The sequence below is a fragment of the Eurosta solidaginis genome, chromosome 5 (genome assembly GCF_040869045.1).
Source record: "Eurosta solidaginis isolate ZX-2024a chromosome 5, ASM4086904v1, whole genome shotgun sequence".
Classification (NCBI taxonomy): Eukaryota; Metazoa; Arthropoda; class Insecta; order Diptera; family Tephritidae; genus Eurosta; species Eurosta solidaginis.
Window position 1 is genome coordinate 79,359,805 of NC_090323.1, and position 20,196 is coordinate 79,380,000.

The 20,196-nt window shown below is 38.1% G+C and overlaps 1 protein-coding gene across 1 annotated transcript in view; it reads right to left on the bottom strand.

Annotated features, from left to right (window-relative positions):
* lark (RNA-binding protein lark) overlaps positions 1-19,153 on the bottom strand; it is a 30,510-nt gene extending 11,357 nt beyond the window's left edge. The window contains exons 1-2 of the mRNA XM_067757706.1: positions 18,854-19,153; positions 17,769-18,642 (exon numbers count right to left, since the gene is read on the bottom strand). Of these exons, the coding sequence (XP_067613807.1) occupies positions 17,769-18,446 (678 nt within the window). The 5' untranslated portion in view covers positions 18,447-18,642; positions 18,854-19,153. The remainder of the gene's footprint in view (positions 1-17,768; positions 18,643-18,853) is intronic.
* Between the last annotated feature and the right edge of the window lie 1,043 nt (positions 19,154-20,196).

Consider the following 20,196-nt stretch of genomic DNA (forward strand, 5'->3'; position numbering starts at 1 on the left):
ATTGGAAGAGAAGCTCGGCCTTAGATCTCTTCGGAGGTTATCGCGCCTTACATTTATTTTATTTTATTTATTACAAATCAACGCGCTAAGAAAGAAAATAGAGGACAACATATTAATTCAGTTATAGAAATAGAGCATAAATATTATGAGGCCATTCTGAGACATAAGAAAATTAATGTTGGATGGGATGGCTGCCCATTTTATGACGGTCAAACTGTAAAAAGGTGCTACAAAGATTTAGGGTTTAACCACATAGCTGCCAATTGCACTCTGAAACAGAGATGTAGTAAATGTTTGGGAGAACATGGGGTAGAAAACTGCAAGGAGAGCATGCCCATTAATAAATGTGGTAATTGCGTAGATGCCAATAATCAGTTAGGTTTTAAGCTCAATATAGACCATAACATAATGAGTTATGACTGCCCGTGTCGTTACAAAATGACTTACAAAAGTATGACTGGGTACATTTGCAATATATGTGCCTACTGGGTTTGCCTGCCTTTTTATGTTTTTTATGTTTGCCTGTTTTTATGTTTTTTTTATTGTACTGCCTGCAGGTATAATATAAGCTGTGCTGTTCTTTTCCAACATCGCATAGCGGGACTTTAAAAATCACCTAATCAACTTTGATTTAAATAGGCAGAATTTGAGGCAGACAATTATTCTCGTACATTCGTTCGCAACGTTGGGGGCTACAAGGACACACATTAGTGAACACACGCCACTATGTCAAAGCAGTGAAATAATTTGACTTGTATAATTTAAACAAATAAATTAAATGCCATAAATTAAAATCAGTTTCTAATTTTATTTGCCATTAATGTAAAGTACTGCTGTCGCCGTCGACATAAAGTTTCACTAATGTCCTTGTGCTCCAGCCATCGTCAACCATAGAATTGTCGTCGTCAAAGTCTAAGAGCATCACATCATTATTAATACGGTATCGCCAACTATTTGTTTTTTGTTATATCGTTACTGTGGCCGTTTTTTTTGTCAGGCTCATCGAATTCGTATGCAAAAAACTAGAAGACAAATTTGTGGTGCTGAAGAAAGAGGTCAGTGAGCTTAATGCAAGAGTTACTCAGCTGGAGAATGTGTTCGAGCGCGTTGGTTATCTCGAAGAGGAAGTAAAAAAACTCAAAAACAATGCGTCAAAGCAAGAGAGCCATATTGCCGCAAGTGAAGTCCGTGTACACGGAATTCCCTTTAAGGAAGGAGAAAACTTAGCAAGTGTCTTTCATCACCTCTGTTCCACTCTTAGATTGCAACCAATACCTATAATGAGCATTTTTCGGCTACGGAAAATAGACAACAGCGTGACAGATCCGGACGTAATAATCAAATTTCAGTCGCCGACAGACAGAAACAAATTGCTAAAAAGTATAGGCACCTTTAGGCGCCAAAACAATCCAAACATCAAGGGTCTGCAATTAGTTCATGTGGGCATAAATTCAAATGCTCCGATTTATGTAAATGCTTCGCTGTCTAGGCAAAATTATGCGATCTTCAAGGCAGCGATCCGTCTAAAGAAGAAAAGGAAGGTAGTGGCGGTTTTTTCTAAGAAGGGTCTGGTACATATCAGACGAACAGCCAACGCCAGCCCTGAAGCAATACATAGCTTGGATTTTCTAGAGCGTCTTGAGAATACCGGCGAAGAAAGCGCGAGTTCCTTTCGAGTTGATGCTGCGCCAACGAATAATGATCAATAAATTAATTTCTATGTATGGTATATTACTTAAGTTCTTGAGTCTCTTCGTTTCTGTCTTTATATCTCCCTATCATACTTGAAAACAATCACTTATGTTGTCTTTATTGTTGCGCATCGCAGAGCATTCTTTATATCCCATATATAGTGATGGTCCTAGACTATAGGTTGTCTAGTTCCAAAGACTGCTTACATACACTGTTGCGCGTATTCAACAAACGTACTAAAGGGCTCAAAGTCATCCATCTTAATGCGCAAAGCCTATATAAAAAGCTGGATGAATTGAGATTCATATCTGAGGGTTCTGATATAGATGTTATATGTATTTCCGAAACCTGGTTTTCTTCATGTCACAAAAATGATTTGGTGCAACTAAATGGATATCAACTTTTCAGGGCTGATAGACGTGGTCATGGTGGTGGTGTTGCTATATATGTTAAAAGTAGTTTATCCTGTAAACTTTGCTGCAGTGCTAGTCCAAGTGATTTTGTCGAATATGTGTTCGTAGACGTGTTCTCTGTAAATAATGAAAGGCTTCTTATAGGCTGTGCATACAGACCTAATCGTGGAGTTGACTTCTCTGGCTTTATTGAATTTCTCGAGCCTCTACTTATAAGCTATGATAATATAATCATCGCTGGGGATTTCAACTCCAACCTTCTCGTCGACTCAACTCTAAAGCTAAGTATGGAGTCTCTTGGACTTTTTCCCACCAATTTAACTTCACCTACACACTTTACTGACTCAAATTCTTCTTTGCTGGATTTATTTTTTGTGAATGATCCCCTGAAATTGCTCCACTACGATCAATTGTCGGTATCTTGCTTTTCAAAACACGATCTGATATTTCTTAGTTACAACTTTCAAACGTCACACATACAATGTTCCTTTACATATCGTGATTTTAGAAGCATAGATTACAGTTCCCTTAATGCAGCGGTGGAGTCGGTTGAGTGGAGCTTGATTCGTACACTGACATCGGTCGATGATCAGGCATCATTCCTACAGAACCATATTATTAGGCTTTTCGGCAACTATGTGCCAGTGAAACTCAAAGCTGCTACACACAATAATACCCCTTGGTTTAGTGCCAATCTAAAACACTTAATTCACCAGCGTAACCTTGCTTACTCACGATGGAAAAGATACAAAACCCTGGAGGCTCACAACTGCTTCAAAACGGCTAGGATCGCTGCAAACAAAGCCATTAGGTCAGCTAAGCAGAGATTTTATAATAACAAGTTTAGTGCTGCTTTGAGTTCGAAGGAAACCTGGAAGTCGATTAAACATATTGGTATCGGAAAATCCAAATGTGATATTTCTGTCCTCCCTGATGTAGACATTAATGAGATAAATATAAATTTTGTAAATCTGCCAATCTCAACTGACAATATATGTGCTGATAATTATTGTATTCGCGCTAATGTTGATTTTGGTCCTCTTGAGTTTGCTAGTGTCGATGATTGTGATGTCGTTCAAGCCATTCTTTCAGTAAAGTCTAATGCTATGGGGTTCGATGGTATATGTCCGAAATTTTTAAAAATAATTCTTCCTAAAATCCTTCCTCACTTAACCTACTTGGTTAACTCTGTGCTGACGTCCTGTGTATTTCCCAAATGTTGGAAAGTTGCTAAGGTAATCCCAATCCCCAAGCAAAACAAGGAGTATAGGCCTATAGCTATTCTGCCTTTCCTTTCCAAGGTCGTCGAACGAATTTTGCACTGCCAGATAAATACTTATGTGCAGAATAATAACCTTCTCACAGATTCCCAGTCTGGATTCAGGTCAAATCGTAGCTGTAAAACGGCGCTCCTATCGGTGATAGAGGATATTCGAGAACAAGTTGACAAAAATTTTACTGCTTTCCTGACTCTTCTCGACCATTCAAAAGCGTTTGACTCGGTCGACCACACCGTTCTCTGCAAGAAGCTGGACAACCTATTTAATTTCTCCAACTGTGCAACAGCCCTAATCAGATCGTATTTGGCCGACCGAACTCAGGCAGTAAGTGTTGGTAGCAGAAAGTCTGACTTCGTCAGTGTTTTAAGAGGAGTCCCACAAGGCTCAATCCTTGGTCTCCTGTTATTTGTTTTGTATATAAACGATTTGCCTGGTGTTCTCAAGTATTGTAATATTCACATTTATGCTGACGACGTACAATTGTATATGTGCTGTCCTAGTGATCGTACCAGTTCATGTATTAATAACTTAAATTACGATTTGTGTCAAATTGGTACGTGGGCTTCTATGAACGGCTTATGTCTTAACCCTAAGAAGTCGAAATGTATAGTCATTCATAGAAGGTCACTAGATAAAAGTGGAATGGAAAATTTAATTTTAGACAACACTATTATAGAATACGTTGACACGGCAAAAAATCTAGGTATAGTTTTTAACAAAACCCTGACATGGAAAGATCACATCTTCCGCACAGTGGGAAAAGTGTATGGGATGCTTCGTACACTCTGGCTTACACAATATTTTACTCCGTTACATATTCGTCTACTAATAGCAAAAGCGTACTTAATACCTACGCTCCTTTATGGTTGTGAGGTTTACTCCAATTGTGACTATGTATGTAATAGGAAACTTAATGTTGTGTATAACAACATTGCTAGATACGTCTATGGGTTGAAAAGACTTGACCACGTCTCTCAACATGCTTACAGGTTGCTAAACATTTCTTTCGATAACCTTATTAAACTTAAAACGCTCACTACGCTACATAAATTAATATATATAAAGGAACCTGACTATCTGTATCGGAGGCTAAATTTTCTCCAGTCGTCTAGATCTGTTCTCCTTACCCACTTCAGACATCGTATGCTAATATCTGATCGCCAGTTCTTCATTAATTCCATACGTCTTTGGAACTCGCTCCCTTCTAGACTTAGGCTTATAAGCAATGCTCTGCTCTTCAATAAAGAATTAACAAGTTTCTATAATAACCTAGACAATTAAAATACTGATTCCTTCTAAGCAAATGTACTCTATCATTCCTTTATTTATCTATTTACTATTTAATAAATATATTATTTGTTGTAACCTTTTCTTAGCCATAGTCATTAGCTTTAAGTTTCAAGATTAGATTGTTCCTATTTTATGCCTTTTACCGACTAGCACTGTAAAATAATTTTTGTCGAATTGTTGTGCTGGGATGAATTGCCTAATAAATACAAATACAAATCCCTCTGGTGTGTTCACATATGCGTTTAATGTGAAATTGCCAAGCGATTATATAAAACAAATCTTCGAGAGACAATTTTCAAGCGCCTTCCAGCCATAAGTTTCAGCAGCATCAATATGAATACTCGTCAAAAAGGTAAAAATACCACCACCCAAAGTAATGGTAGTGACGAAGAAATGGACGGAGATACCACAGCGGTAAATATAGGAGAGCGTAACGCAGCCCAGCAAGCATTGGGTGCTACCGGCGAAACACTGGCTTCGTTAGTAGCAAGTATTGCATCGCTTCGAGACTGTGTGCGAGAGCTTAGTAACGAAACAAGCCGTAGCCAAGTTGAGCTGCAGCAACTGCGAGAACGGATTGAAACAGATGCCAATACTACCGCGCCTACTAGTTTAGCACCAATCGTGGGTGCTCCTGCTCCATCATCACAAGCAGCGCCACCACCAGCACAACTACGACCATCGTCAGCAGCAAATGCAATGCTACTAATGGAAGGACATGCCACCAAACTGTACCCGCTACCTACGTTCGATGGAAACCCGGAGGATTGGCCGTTATTTCTGGCGAATTTCGTGGACACCACTGCTGAATTTTCATACAATAATAGGCAGAATCTCATGCGCCTTCAGACAGCAAATAGTGCCACCGCCCGGCTACAGTACGAATGCTAATCGTCAGCATGGTCTAAGTGGGGGTTCAGTTCGCCGAGTTTTGCGTACAAGTGAAGAACAACCAAAATGTCTATGTTGCAGCCAAACTCACTTATTAACCGATTGCCGTAAATTTCAATCAATGGAGATAGACGCCAGATGGTCACTTGTCAAGCAGCAGCGGTTATGCTTCGGATGTTTGGTGAAAGGTCACAGCCTACTGAATTGCCGTCGCCGTAAGCCATGTGCGCTAAACAATTGCAAGCGTATGCATCACCAATTGTTACATAAGGAAATTGCATCACAGTCCACATTGCCGGCCGATCGAGAACGCCTTTTAAATTGTCGCGAAGAGCAGGTAGCTAATCTCTTTAAAGTTGTTCCCGTTATTTTGGCAGGACCCTTAGGTAAGATCACCACGTATGCCATGATCGATGAAGGGTCGTCGGTTACGCTCCTCGAAGACGATGTCGCCGCACAGTTAGGGCTTCGGGGGCATGTCACGCCTCTCACTCTACAGTGGTACGGTGATAGCCAAACAACGGAAAACTCTAAACGAGTATCATGTGAAATTGAAACTGTCGACAACTGTCACGTATATCCACTGAAAAATGTTCATACCATCAAGGGTCTCAATTTGCCGACGCAGTCATTAAACAAAGAACAATTTGATCATTTAAAGAATTTGCCAGTAAAGAATTATAATTTCGTCAAACCTGTTTTACTACTCGGTCTTGATAATGCCCACTTGTATCTGCCAGGAAAAATCGTCGAAGCTGGAGGTGAGCAACCAATAGCAGCAGAGACAAAGTTAGGCTGGGTAGTATACGGGCCACACAGTCACGAAAGTATTGACATGCCTCGGGTGCTAAATATACGTAGAGGTGAATCTTGCAAAGGTCTAAACAAATTGCTGGAGGAGTATTTTTCGATCGAAGGTTTTGGAGTACGAAATGCAGAAGTCATCTTAGAGTCTGATGCGAATCAACGCGCCCGTAAAATACTCACGGAAACTACAAAGGATCTCGGTCAGCGGTATGAGGTAGGGTTGCTTTAGCGACAGGATTCTATGGTACTTCCGTCGAGTTATGCCATGGCGAAGCAACGTCTACTAAACGTCGAGACGCGTATGCAGAAAGACCCTATTTATGCCAAAAAATACAGAATGGAAATAGATAAGTACATTGACCGGGGATACGCAAAATTGCTAACGCCAGAACAGGCTGCCTATGTACGACCAACGACATGGTACCTTCCGCACTTTGGGGTTGTCAACCCTTCGAAGCCAGAAAAACTACGCATCGTGCTCGATGCAGCCGCCATTTCTAACTCATGTTCTTTAAATTCCTCTTTACTTAAAGGTCCTGAACAAGCACAGCCATTAATAGCCATTATCCACAAATTTCGTCAAGGTATCGTAGCAGTAGCCGGAGACATTGAAGAGATGTTTTCACAGGTGAGAATCAGGGAGGCAGATCAAGATTCTCAAAGGTTTTTGTGGAGAGACGGTAAACCAGATAAGCCGATCCAGACGTACTTAATGTCCTCGATGATATTCGGAGCAATTTGTTCGCCGTGTTGCGCTGAGCACATAAAAAATGTTAACGCCCGTAAGTATGAACCCATAATGCCCAGGGGTAGTCATGCTGTGATTGCCAGTACGTACGTTGATGACTTGGTAGTAAGTTTTAACAGCGCCGACGAAGCACTGATAGTAACTGGCGAAGCCATCAAGATCAATGCCGCTGCCGGATTCAAGCTAAGAAATTTTTTATGTAACAACAAAGATGTACAAAATGAACTGAACGGTAAAAATGTAGTAACCAATTCGCAAATTGTCACAATGGATCGCCAAACAACAACGGAAAAGGTCCTCGGTATGTTTTGGAATACTACGAATGATGTGCTCGAATTTCATTTTCAGTTCCACAAGATTGCCCGTGATGTTTTGAACGGCTTACGAATGCCAACTAAGCGAGAGTTATTGGGTATATCCATGTCAATTTATGACCCATTTGGTCTTTTAGCAAAGTTCACTATATATTTGAAAATATTAATGCAGCCATTATGGCGCTTACAGGTGCAATGGGACGAAACGGTACCACATGACTTGGCAGAACAATGGAAATTGTGGTGGAGTAGTTTTCAGTCCGTAAAAGATTTTTCGGTGCCACGTTGTTATTCCACGATTTTATCGGTTGCTGACGATATACAATTGCATGTTTTTGTTGACGCAAGCGAATCTGCATATGCTGCCGTTGCCTATCTACGAATTAAAAAGATGAGTAAAATCGATGTAACTTTAATATGTGCAAGTCTAGATGTACACCGCTTAAGGGTATGACAATACCGCGTTTGGAACTGCAAGCTGCTGTACTGGGCTGCCGTCTGAAGGAGTCGATGGAACGATGCCACGATTTCCACATACACAACACAACATTTTGGAACGACTCAAAAACTGTAATTTCTTGGATTCGCTCGATTAACAGAAACTTTAAACAATTCGTCGCATGTCTTATATCAGAGATTTTGAGCATAACAACCGTGAACCAATGGCGGTGGATACCCTCATCACTGAACGTGGCAGACCAAGCAACGAGAGCTCGTACAAAATTTGAATATATTTTATTGTCAAGGTGGTCGCAGGGACCATCGTCCTGTAGTGCCACTAATGGGTCAATTACCACAAGATCGCCTTACGCCATATGTCAGGCCATTTTCATATACCGGGGTTGACTATTGTGGTCCATTTTTTGTTGCTATCGGTAGAAGACGAGAGAAACGGTGGGTAGCACTGTTCACATGCCTGACAACTCGAGCAGTTCACTTAGAAATTGCCACAGATTTATCAACTGACGCCTTTATCATCTGCTTTCGAAATTTCGTCAATCGTCGTGGAGCGCAAAAGGAGCTTAACAAGGAAAACCGATTATTCGACTTTGACCTCATCAACCAAGAGATGTGCAGCCGAAATATCCAGTGGGTCTTCAACTGTCCTGCGAATCCATCAGCAGGAGGTTGTTGGGAGCGCCTCGTACAATGTGTCAAACGATTGTTACAGCGAGTACTAAAACAGGAAGCCCCGCGCTTAGAGACCTTCAACAGCGTTTTAATAGAGGCCGAAAACATTATTAACAGCCGCCCACTGACAGAACTGCCTGTATCGCCGCAAGACGAAGAGCCTTTGACTCCGAACCACCTTTTACTGGGTTGTCTTAACTCCACTCAGACGCCGGCTATAAATGGAGGAAAAGTATGCCTAAGGAAACAATGGCGTATATCGCAAAACCTCAAAGACCGACTATGGAAAAGATGGACACATGAATATTTGCCTCAACTCCTCCGACGATCAAAATGGAGAGAAAAGGCAACGCCTTTGAAACCTGGACAGCTGGTTATTGTCTGCGATCCTGCAAGACCTCGAAATCAATGGGAACGAGGCCTAGTGACCGAGGTGTTTACCGCAAAAGATGGCCAGGTTAGGACTGCCAAAGTTCGCACACCATCCGGGACACTACGTAGACCAGCCAGTAAGCTAGCCGCTTTAATGATTAGTGAATCCTCCTGCGGATTCACCGGGGGGTGGGATGTCGTTACAAAATGACTTACAAAAGTATGACTGGGTACATTTGCAATATATGTGCCTACTGGGTTTGCCTGCCTTTTTATGTTTTTTATGTTTTTTTTTTTTTATTTTTATGTTTGCCTGTTTTTATGTTTCTTTTATTGTACTACCTGCAGGTATAATATAAGCTGTGCTGTTCTTTTCCAACATCGCATAGCGGGACTTTAAAAATCACCTAATCAACTTTGATTATATAGGCAGAATTTGAGGCAGAAAATTATTCTCGTACATTCGTTCGCAACGTTGGAGGCTACAAGGACACACATTAGTGAACACACGCCACTATGTCAAAGCAGTGAAATAATTTGACTTGTATAATTTAAACAAATAAATTAAATGCCATAAATTAAAATCAGTTTCTAATTTTATTTGCCATTAATGTAAAGTACTGCTGTCGCCGTCGACAGCCCGGTTTATCAAAGGAAGCTTAAACTGGAAAAACGAGTTGGTTTTTAGCAACCAAGACGTACAAGCACAGAAATAAATGTTTTTGATTTGAAATGTGTCTACTTGAATATTTGTAGTTTGTTAGCAAATAAAGCAGAGCTCGACAAAATGATAGAAGAAGTGGATCCGGATATTGTTTTCTGCTCAGAAACACGTATAACTTCAGATATTTGTATGAATATTGTAGAACCTTAGCTATAAGATAAAAACTGTAATATATTCTAATTTACGAATTAGGCTTCTGGCCGTAATAAATAAATAATAATATTCTTGATTCTGAAATTAATATTGTACCGTTTACATTAATTCGCTGTGACTCTCATATCAGACATACGAGAGGGGTAGTTTTATTACTAAAAAAGGAAATCAAGTACAAAGTCAGGTTTAATCGATCAATTGATAGAAATGTATGGTGTGCTATAGTAAAATTAAAGCAAGTGGAAATTAAATGGCAAATAGATGTGTTGTACCATTCCCCAAGTTCTAGCGACAGTGAATTTTTAAATCACGTAGAGAGCATTTTATCAGAAGTATTAGAATCAGGTACGAATTCCCTTCTAGTTGGAGATTTCAATATAAACTTAAATATTAATTCTTCGAGTAGCTACAAACTGAATGAACTTTGTGCACGTAGCGCAATGAAACAAAAAATAAATTTCAATACAAGAGTCGCGGAAACTTCTCAAACAAAAATAGATTTATTATATGCATCTTGAAGACCACCGAATACCCGATCACGAAACTATTTCATTTGCTATTAAAGTAAGTAATTCAAACCCGTTACGAAGAGTCATTTCATCAACATCCTGGGAGGAATTATTCTGCCGATAACTTGACGACTCTACTGAGGAATTGCGATCCCAGTTTAATAAGAAGCATGAATGTCAACGACATGGTTAAATACATGGAGAATAATATTGATATCAATAGTTCAGATAGCAAGCTAATGTGGAAGCATCTCAAGCATGCTGTAAACTTAACGGGCCACAAGAAAAGATCTTGACGGTGATCGTAAAAGGTGTGACATATGATACATCTCGCGATATTGCTGAAGCATTGAACTCCTTCTTTATAGATAGCATTGTTGATATAAACAGGGAAATTTAAGTTGTTCAGAGTCAGAACGACGTCCAATTTACAGCTAGGTCATGTTTAAAATTCGAAGAAATTACGGTTGAGGATGTTATACTTATAGCAAAAAGGTTCAAAAATAAAACGGGGAAAAATTTACTTTCAGAAGGCGTAATTAAAGATTCGATATCGTACATGGGTTTCTTCTATGCAACCGCTATAAACAAATCCAAATTCTGGAAATTGTAATAAAAAATCAACTGGTTAATTACTTAGAAAATAATAAAATCCTTATAAAGGAACAATCTGGTTTCCGAGACGGCGTTAAATTACGTTATATCTAGCTAGAAGGAAGAGCTGAGCCTAAAAAACATATAGTAGCAGTTTTCATTGACCTAAAAAGAGCGTTCGAAACAACTGATAGGAATATAATGCTCGATAAACTACAAAAAATTGGTATTAGGGAAAATGAATTGCAGTGGTTTAGAAGCTTCTTATCAGACCGGAAACAATGAACAACCATCGAGTCTGCAGTCTCATCCGAGGCACAAGTGGGCATAGGTTTACCACAAGGGTCGGTATTAGCACCAATCCTGTTCAACATTTACATAAACGATATATCATCAGCACTGAAATATAGTAAAATCAGGTTGTTTGCAGATGATGCGCAACTTGAAGTAAATGAAACGGACATTTCAATAGCAAGGAGCAAAATGCAAGAAGATTTGCACTCATTGTATAGATGGCTTTGCATTAATAAACTCAAGCTTAGCGTTAACAAAACTAAGTTCATCGTTTTATCTAGGACGACCAATAAAGAATCACTTAATTTAGATCTAAAAATAATGAATACGAGCATTGAGGATGTCAAAATATTTAAGTACTTAGGGATCCTGATTGACAATAAACTGAGGTTTACGGATCATATTGATTATATTGTTGCCAAAATGGGCAAAAAAATTGGATTTTGGAAGAGATCATGTAAACTTATTAGTAAGATATATAAATTGAAAGTTTATAGATCCATTCTTATTTTGCTATATCTATATTTGCTCTACAATATTCTTTATTGCCAACGAAACACAAGTAGACAGGTAACAAATTATGCAAAACAAAGCTATGAGATTTATATTGAAAGCGAGGTACGACACTTCCATAAAGAGTATGATTGATGCACTAAACTGGTTGAATGTAAAACAGTTGATATTTTACCATAGTATGAAATTCGTATTTTATATCAAGCATGGTAAATTACCAGCCTACCTCCTTACCCCAGCGGATTAGGGGGTCACAATACACCCGCGGTAGGTATGCCTGTCGTAAGAGCCGACTAAAATACCAGATTCAAGGGGCTGTCTAGCGCAACCCTTCAGGTTGCCAGCGCAATATACAGCTTCTCCAAACCCAATTGTCAACCTCACCTATCCGCGGCGAATCCTGTTTCACTAACAGACGAGGCTCTGGCGACTTCAAGCTCCTCATGGAACTTGGGGGTGGGGAGGGAGGGATGGCCTGAAGGTTTAATGTGGCCATATAAATCGTTCCCGAGATTGTCGGGCTAACACCTTAATGGTGCTGTGTTACCGGAGCGTACCGGATCTGTATCCGGTAAAGGACCATCACATCGATAACACTCCCCAGTATTCGGGGAGCAACCTTATCGCTACAACAACAATAACAACAACAACCAGCCTACCTAAGTGAACAACTTGTTTATGTGAATGAAACCCACTCTTACATAATCAGGGAAAATAATAATTTTAGATTACCTCTTTTCAAAACAGAAATGGGCAAGCAAAATATATTTTACAAAGGCCTGAAATGTTTTAATTGAAAGAGTAGATCAAATGAAGTACCTAGGTGTAATAATTGATGAGAAACTAAGTTTCACAGAACATACGAATCATTTAGAGAAGAAAATTGCACAGAAAAAAGGATTTATGTAGCGAACATGTAAGCATATTAGCCAACATCACAAAATATTAGTATATAGATCAACACAATTTACCACATTTTATTTACTGCCCAACAATACTACTATTAACAAATGATACGTTAATTAATAAGCTCCAAATACAGCAAAACAAAGCAATGCGTTTGATACTAAAATGCTCTTATAGAACATCAAAAAGTATTATGCTTCCTATGTTAAATTGGCTTAGTATTAAACAATTAATCTGTTATTGCTCTTTGAAGTTTATACATTACATAACACAGAGAATGTTACCAAATTATCTGAGTGATAGGATACAGTACAATCATGAGATCCATAACTATGGAACTAGGAGTAGCAGAAATTTAAGACTGCCCAAAGTAAGAACCGATTTCGCAAAAAGACCTTAGAATACGTAGGCTATAAAATGTATAATGAACTTACCAGCAGAGATAAAAGACTGTGAAAACGTTGTTAAGTTTAAAGAAAAACTATTTCTATATTGTAAAAATTTAAATATGTAATACTAGTTAAACAACGAATTTACTCATTACTTTTTAATGAAATAGTTTTAAGAAACAACTATGAATTTTGGAAATTGTACTATACAATGAATTCGGCTTTTTTGGCCGTAATAAATAAAATAATAATAATCTAATCATGATAAAAATTGCGAAAACTTAAACACCTTCAAAAAAAGTTTATTAGAATATTGCAAAACCCTTCCAATAATATAAAAAAATTTGTATCTGTATTTCATGTTTTTGATCCTTGAACGTACATGGCAATCCAAATAGACACAGAGGAACCTTATGCGTCAGGTCAAATACATATATCGCTCGCAATCAAATAGGGAAAGAGTTCCTGAAAATATCGTCCCAGACAAACAGTTGGAGTGTTCATGTGAATCACCTATATTCCTACAAAAATAATATATTATAATTATGTTTTCATAAAAGCTGGCACAGGGAGGATTCGAAACACGTCCTTTCCAACCGTCCGATAAGAGTGGCTCATTCTGCTGAGCTGCTAGCTTTTGGGTTGACCGGAATCAAATGCATTCCGACAGCATATTTAATAAAACTGTGTAATCATACGTCTTGGAGTAGGGCAGGATTGAGAACACGTCCTTCCAACCTCCCAATGAGATGAGTCCAAGACTCGCCCGTTGGGACCACCAGTTCCCGTGCTGATCGGAATCTCATGCATTCCGACACCCCAAGTTCTAGAAATCCTATTATTATTAAAATGTATTTATAATTTGTAATAATCTAAGTTTTAGGCTTAAAAAGGCCGTAATAATAAATAAATAATAATATCTCACCGCCGCTTGCATGATTCTCTTATAGGAACCCTGCTAGACAGCTATCAGTCATTTGAGGCATCAATTGACAGATATGGCTGATGGAAATTTTAATCACAGCGTCAAGCAAAGTTTCTATCAGGTTGTTAGAAGCGACATAACAAACTTGATGTAAACATTTTGTATGGTTTTCCATAGGAATAAAAGGAAAAATTTATGCGAGTGTAATAGTGATGTCAAAAATACTGTTAATGTGTTGGAGTTTCCGTCAGCTCTGTCTAGCAGGGAAGATACACGCCTTCTCTAAACCTAGTAGCTCTGCTTTAATTGTTGTATTAATTTCGTTTATGTGGCGGGTTTCCTAGCTCAGGGCGGGGATTATTGTTATATTACACCTTTGTATAGTGACACCATTGATCTATGTCAGCCGCCCATTATGGTCTTATTTCCAGGAGAGTGGTTATCAGTAGCTTTTCTACCTGTGTGAAGAGGGTGATATGACCTAGAATGTTCAGCTTGGTCATATCAAATCGTTCTCGAGATGGTGTGATAGTACCTTAACGTACAGACTGAATTTAAGGACTATCAAAGTATTTGGGGAATCAGTCAGTCTGTCAGCGAAGGCTTGGCTAGATGTGTACACACTCTCTTCGGCTTCGGACCCCCCGCCTATAGTTGGCCGCAGCGTCAAATTCAATGATAGGTGGCGGATCTTTTTGTGGCCGAAACATATCATGTTTACGGGATCAAGACTTAAGCCAGAACCTCAATTAATATACCAACAAATGTATCTACCTGCTGCTTTGTCCGTTCTCCTGTTGTGTTGAATAACTTTTTTCCCTAATGTAATATATTAAAAACTACTTTCGTTAATACTTCAGGACAGTAGACTGTTAATACACGCCCAAAAATGTCGAGAGTTCAAAAGACACGTTTTGACCTCGGTATCAGTAATCCGGACAATGACCACGGGCCGCTCTAAAACAGGGGGGGTAGAACCCCTTTGTGTATAAAATTGTCAACGCAAATTTTTCAAATATCTTTTGGCATCAGTAAAATATATACTTTCAGGTTATTAATGCCGAGCTACAAGCCAAATAATCAAGTTACATACACTCCTTTCTGTATTTTATGATTATTTAAAAAGTATGAATTTAAGTACTATTTCAAAAAGTGATGACCCCTTTATGTCCGTCCTCATTCTCGTTTGCTTCCAAAATACATCCTGGAGCTAAGGGTGGTCGATTTGACTGCCGTCAAAACATCCTCCACATTCTATTTTTTTTTTTTTATTTTTTTTATTTATTTATTATTACGGTCTTTAAGACCTAGTTTAGGTTAAAATAAGAGATTAAACATAAATACTTATGTCACATTTAGTGACGTACAATATAAAAACAATTTTTCTTTGAACTTACTAATATTTTCACAGTCTTTCAAATCAGAAGGTAACTCATTATACATTTTATACCCTAAATATTCAAGAGACCTTTTGGCGAACTCAGTTCTTATTCTAGGCAGTCTTATATTATTGCAATTTCTTGTTCCATAATTGTGGATTTCATGATTATAATGTATTTTACTACTCAGGTAATTCGGTAACATTCCTAACCTAAGTTGGTGTATAAATTTCAATGTGAAATAACTAACTGACTGTTTAATACTAAGCCAGTTTAATCTATTGAGCATTACAATTTTTGGCGTTCTTGGAGGACATTTTAAAATAAATCGCATTGCCTTGTTTTGCTGTATTTGAAGTTTCTTAATATATATATCATTACTTAATAGCAGAATAGTAGGACAATAAATAAAGTGTGGTTCAATAATTGAACGATATACCAATATTTTATGACTTTGACTGATATGTTTACATGTTCTATACATGAAGCCTATTTTCTGTGCAATTTTCCTTTCCAGATAAGTTACATGCTCTCCAAAATTTAGATTATCATCAATCAAAACTCCTAAATACTTAATTTTGTCTACTCTTTGGATTTCCATGTTTTTTACCTTCAGCGTAATATTATTTAAACTATTGTTACTTATGATATTAGTGTTTTTACAAAATATCATGAACTTAGTTTTTTCGACATTTAATTTCAGTTTTCTAAGGCATAACCATTTGTATAGCGAGTCCAGGTCTTCTTGTACTTTCAGCATGGCACATTCTGCATATTTTTCACTTATGATAAGCAATGCATCATCCGCAAATAGACGTATTTTACAATATTTTAAGCATCTTTTGATATCATTGATATACAATGTAAACAATATTGGCGCCAAGACCGAGCCTTGTGGTAAACCAATGTTAACATCCACCACTGATGAAACCTCCTTTCCAATTATCGTTCTCTGTTTTCTGTCACCCAAATAACTCCGGAACCATTCCAAAGCCTTTCCTCTTATACCAATTTTAAACATAACGTCCAATAGCTCAGATCTATCGACAGTTTCAAAAGCCCGTTTTAAATCCAAGAAGACAGACACCGTAAATTTTTTGTCCGCCATGTCTTCTTTCCAATCTGCAATTACCATATTCAACGCTGTTTCACAAGAATGGCTCTTCCTGAATCCCGATTGTTCTGGGATAATCACATTGTGCTTCTCTAAGTATGCCACAAGTTGATCCTATCATTACATTATGCTCAAAAGGAAGCATTTTATTTTTTCAGTCGTTTTCCATTAACAGTCCCCATTCTCGTTTGCTTCCAAAATACATCCTGGAGCTAAGGGTGGTCGATTTGACTGCTGTCAAAACATCCTCCACATTCTATCATTACATTATGCTCAAAAGGAAGTATTTTAATTTTCAGTCGTTTTCAATTTTTTTATATATGTGTAACGCGCGAAAAAGGGAAAATATGAGGTTGCTTACACGCGCACACGCATTTGGTGTCTGATTCTAAAAATTAGGGAACTAAAATAATACAGGTCCATGCACATAACGTGTGTAAGTTTGGTTAAAACCCGCTCACCAGTTCGCGCTGCAAACCCTTTACATTTAAAAATAGCATCAATTTTTATATACGTACATAATAATAAATATATATGTATGTAGCCCTTAGACAGTAAAAAATAAAATAAAAAATAAGTACTGTTGAAAATATTAAAGCAAAGTAGTGAGCACTCTCAAAGTTACAGTATTTGATAATTATAAGAAAAAATATTTGGTTTGTTCTTGGTCACATTTAAACATTTTCTAACTCTATACCTCAGAAATACACATTTTTAGCTAAAACCATTTTTAGCTTAAAACATTCATTATGGATGTTCGGTTTCAGTTCGGATTAGGCCGAACATCAAAAAAAAATCAGAATAATCGAGGTAATTCTATACTTATACTTACAACTGGTAAACACTTACGTTCACAATTTTTTTTGTGGGTAAACAAAATCATCAAAATTACAACCACATGAAAATTTCCAATTTATTTCGCAAACATCTCTTTTGCAGACCCAAAACTTTTGACCTCCGCTATCGCGATCCTGGATCCAAAACGCGTATTTTGATACCTCTCTTGATATTTTTGGACGGGTATTAAGAGTGTCATGCTGTCGTAAAAAATTACCATTTTATTTCAGTCAAGAGCTATTTACAAGAGAAATCAAATTTTTTTATTTGGTTGTTGTACTTTTGAAAGTTCGTTGTACCCACAAAAGATATAAAATTGTTTCCGCTTTCGGATCGTGCTCGTGGGTCCAAAGCGCATCGCTCAATGTTTTTGGAGAAGTTTTACAAGTTGTGAGACAAAGAAAAGAATTACCACAATCATTGGCAATTAAAATAAGCATCTCTTCAATCGATTATTAATCCTAATTCAAAAAAATTGATAACAAAAATTTACCCTAAAGCCATCCATGATCCTGTCACGTAAAAACGGTGGTGGTGGTGGTGGAGGATACGGATCACGACCATACATTCGATCTCTATAGCCGCCGGCACTTAAACCGCGTTCACCGCCGAATAAGCGTGGACATTCTTTGGACCAATGGCCTGAACGACCGCAACGATAACACTGCTCCGGGTCACCCATTCCAGGCTTTGGACGTACACGGCTAGTAGAAACTTGAACTTTCAGCGGTTGACCGTCGACTACGCGACCATTTAATTCCTTGATGACGTCTTGAACGTCACCGACGCAATCCAAATGAACAAAGCCGTAGTTACGAACGATGTCACACTCGACGACGGTTCCATATTTTTGAAACAATTCACGTACCTCGGGAGCTCGCGTTTTATCCGTTAAATTTCCCACGAAGATTTTCGTTGTTGGCGTATTAGGTGCGCGGCGACTTTTAGCTGCTTCTACTTTAATTGCATTGTCGTTCAACACGTAACCGTTCAAATTTTGAATGGCATCGCGCCCCTGTTGCTCAGTTTCCATATGAACAAAGCCATAATTTTTAACAACGTCACATTCCACAACGGTGCCGTATTTTTCAAATAGTGGCCTCAACTCTGTGGCCTGAGTCTTTTCGTCGAGATTTCCGATGAAAAGCTTGAAAGTGCCTGCTCCAGGCATTTCAACAATTGCGAGTCTCTACTTTTAGCTTTAACTGCTTGTATGAAATCCTAAAAAGGACACGCGAGAACGATCTATGTAAATAACGACCGTGCGATAGCACCCGAAAGAGGCGATCTGATTTCGGTAGAAGAGCTCAATTACGCCGTCGACGGTAGATTAAGAACCCGTAGTGTCGTCGAATTTTCCACAAGTTCTACATATTAAATTAAATGAATGTTAAAAGTATATGTACAGACCGAATTTGTTATTTAATATTCTCGTTATATGGCGGTATTGCGAGACAAATATTACCCGAAATTCTCTTTAGATTTCACGTACGAGTACCACCGCATGTTTATTCATCAAAGATGGCGGCTTTTGGTAATGAAAACTCTAAGATAAAACTATCATCATTGTACGCTTACCTTTACTCAAATACTTCACTAAAAAACTCAAATTAATAGGTTATTAGTTACTTTTACTGTTTTATAGCCAAAACGGCAGAAAACCAGTGCGATATAAAACCTGCAATTTTCAAAATGAACAAAATTTTCACTACGATGACGCTGCCGAACTCACAGGCTGGGAAGAATATAAACTTATCGCATAGTGACTTATCGACTATCGAGAGCGAATTTTTATATATAAACTACTGGGCCGCCATTGTGTACAACCCTCACAAATCGCACACAGAAGATTTTGCATTCATGAGTTAAAAATTGCTTCGTTCTGTGCATCAACGTCAGACTTGACTGTTTCAGCGAATGAAAGAAAGCGAGAAAAAAACAAGAGCACTTAAAATAATGTTTACATGCGCAATGGGGTTGGATTTTATATAAAGTGCCACGATTTTCAAACTTTTGTTGATTTGTCGGGTAGAGGGGGTCCTAAAAATCACAAAATTATCATCCGGAACTCTAGGAAACTCTTAGTTTATGAAATATACGCTTTTAAATTTCTAAATCTAGTAAATTTTGGACTTAAGTCCTGCACTTAAAATTCGGGTCGCACATGTCGATAGCGGTATCAAAAGACGTGTATTTGCGTCAAGATTCAGAATCCGAAAGCAGAAACTATATTTTTTTTATCTCGTTTAAAAGTTATTCGCGGAAAACACGTCGGTACTATTGTCGCTTTTTTCGTTGTTGCAATTAAACAAACGAAAACAAATGAAGGTGGCGAATAGTATTGCCAGCTCCGCAACAATATCTTTTTATCTTGGTAGAACATTATAAGGTGGTGGCACGTCGACATAAATGCAAACAAACATACACTATCAATGTATTTTGTTGTGTAATTCTCTGAATAATTTGAAATAAATGTATTTAATTGGAACAAATGCAGAATACATACATTTGTCAAAAAAAAAAAATAAAAAATTGGATTTTATAGAGATTTTTATGCTGATTCCAACGGTAATTCTGCATAGAACACCTATATGCATAGGCGGCCTTCGGCCGCGCTTTTAAAAAATAACCCTGGGCTACGCCATGTCAAGTCCGGGTGTGTGGTGAGGGCTAAACATAGTAAAGTCGCCTTACATTCTGTAGGTCCACTTGGAGAAACAGTACTAAAATGTCACTCGTGTGGCGTACGTAATACTGATTGTTCGTTTTTCCCGTGGTTGGTTAAGGTGCCTACCGAGCGAGAGCAGTTGCGCGCACGACAAATAGCAGCACAAATAAACAAATTGGAGGAATTATGGAAGGAAAATATTGATGCAAAACTTCAGGATTTAGAGAAGCCAGGTATAGATACTGAACCATCA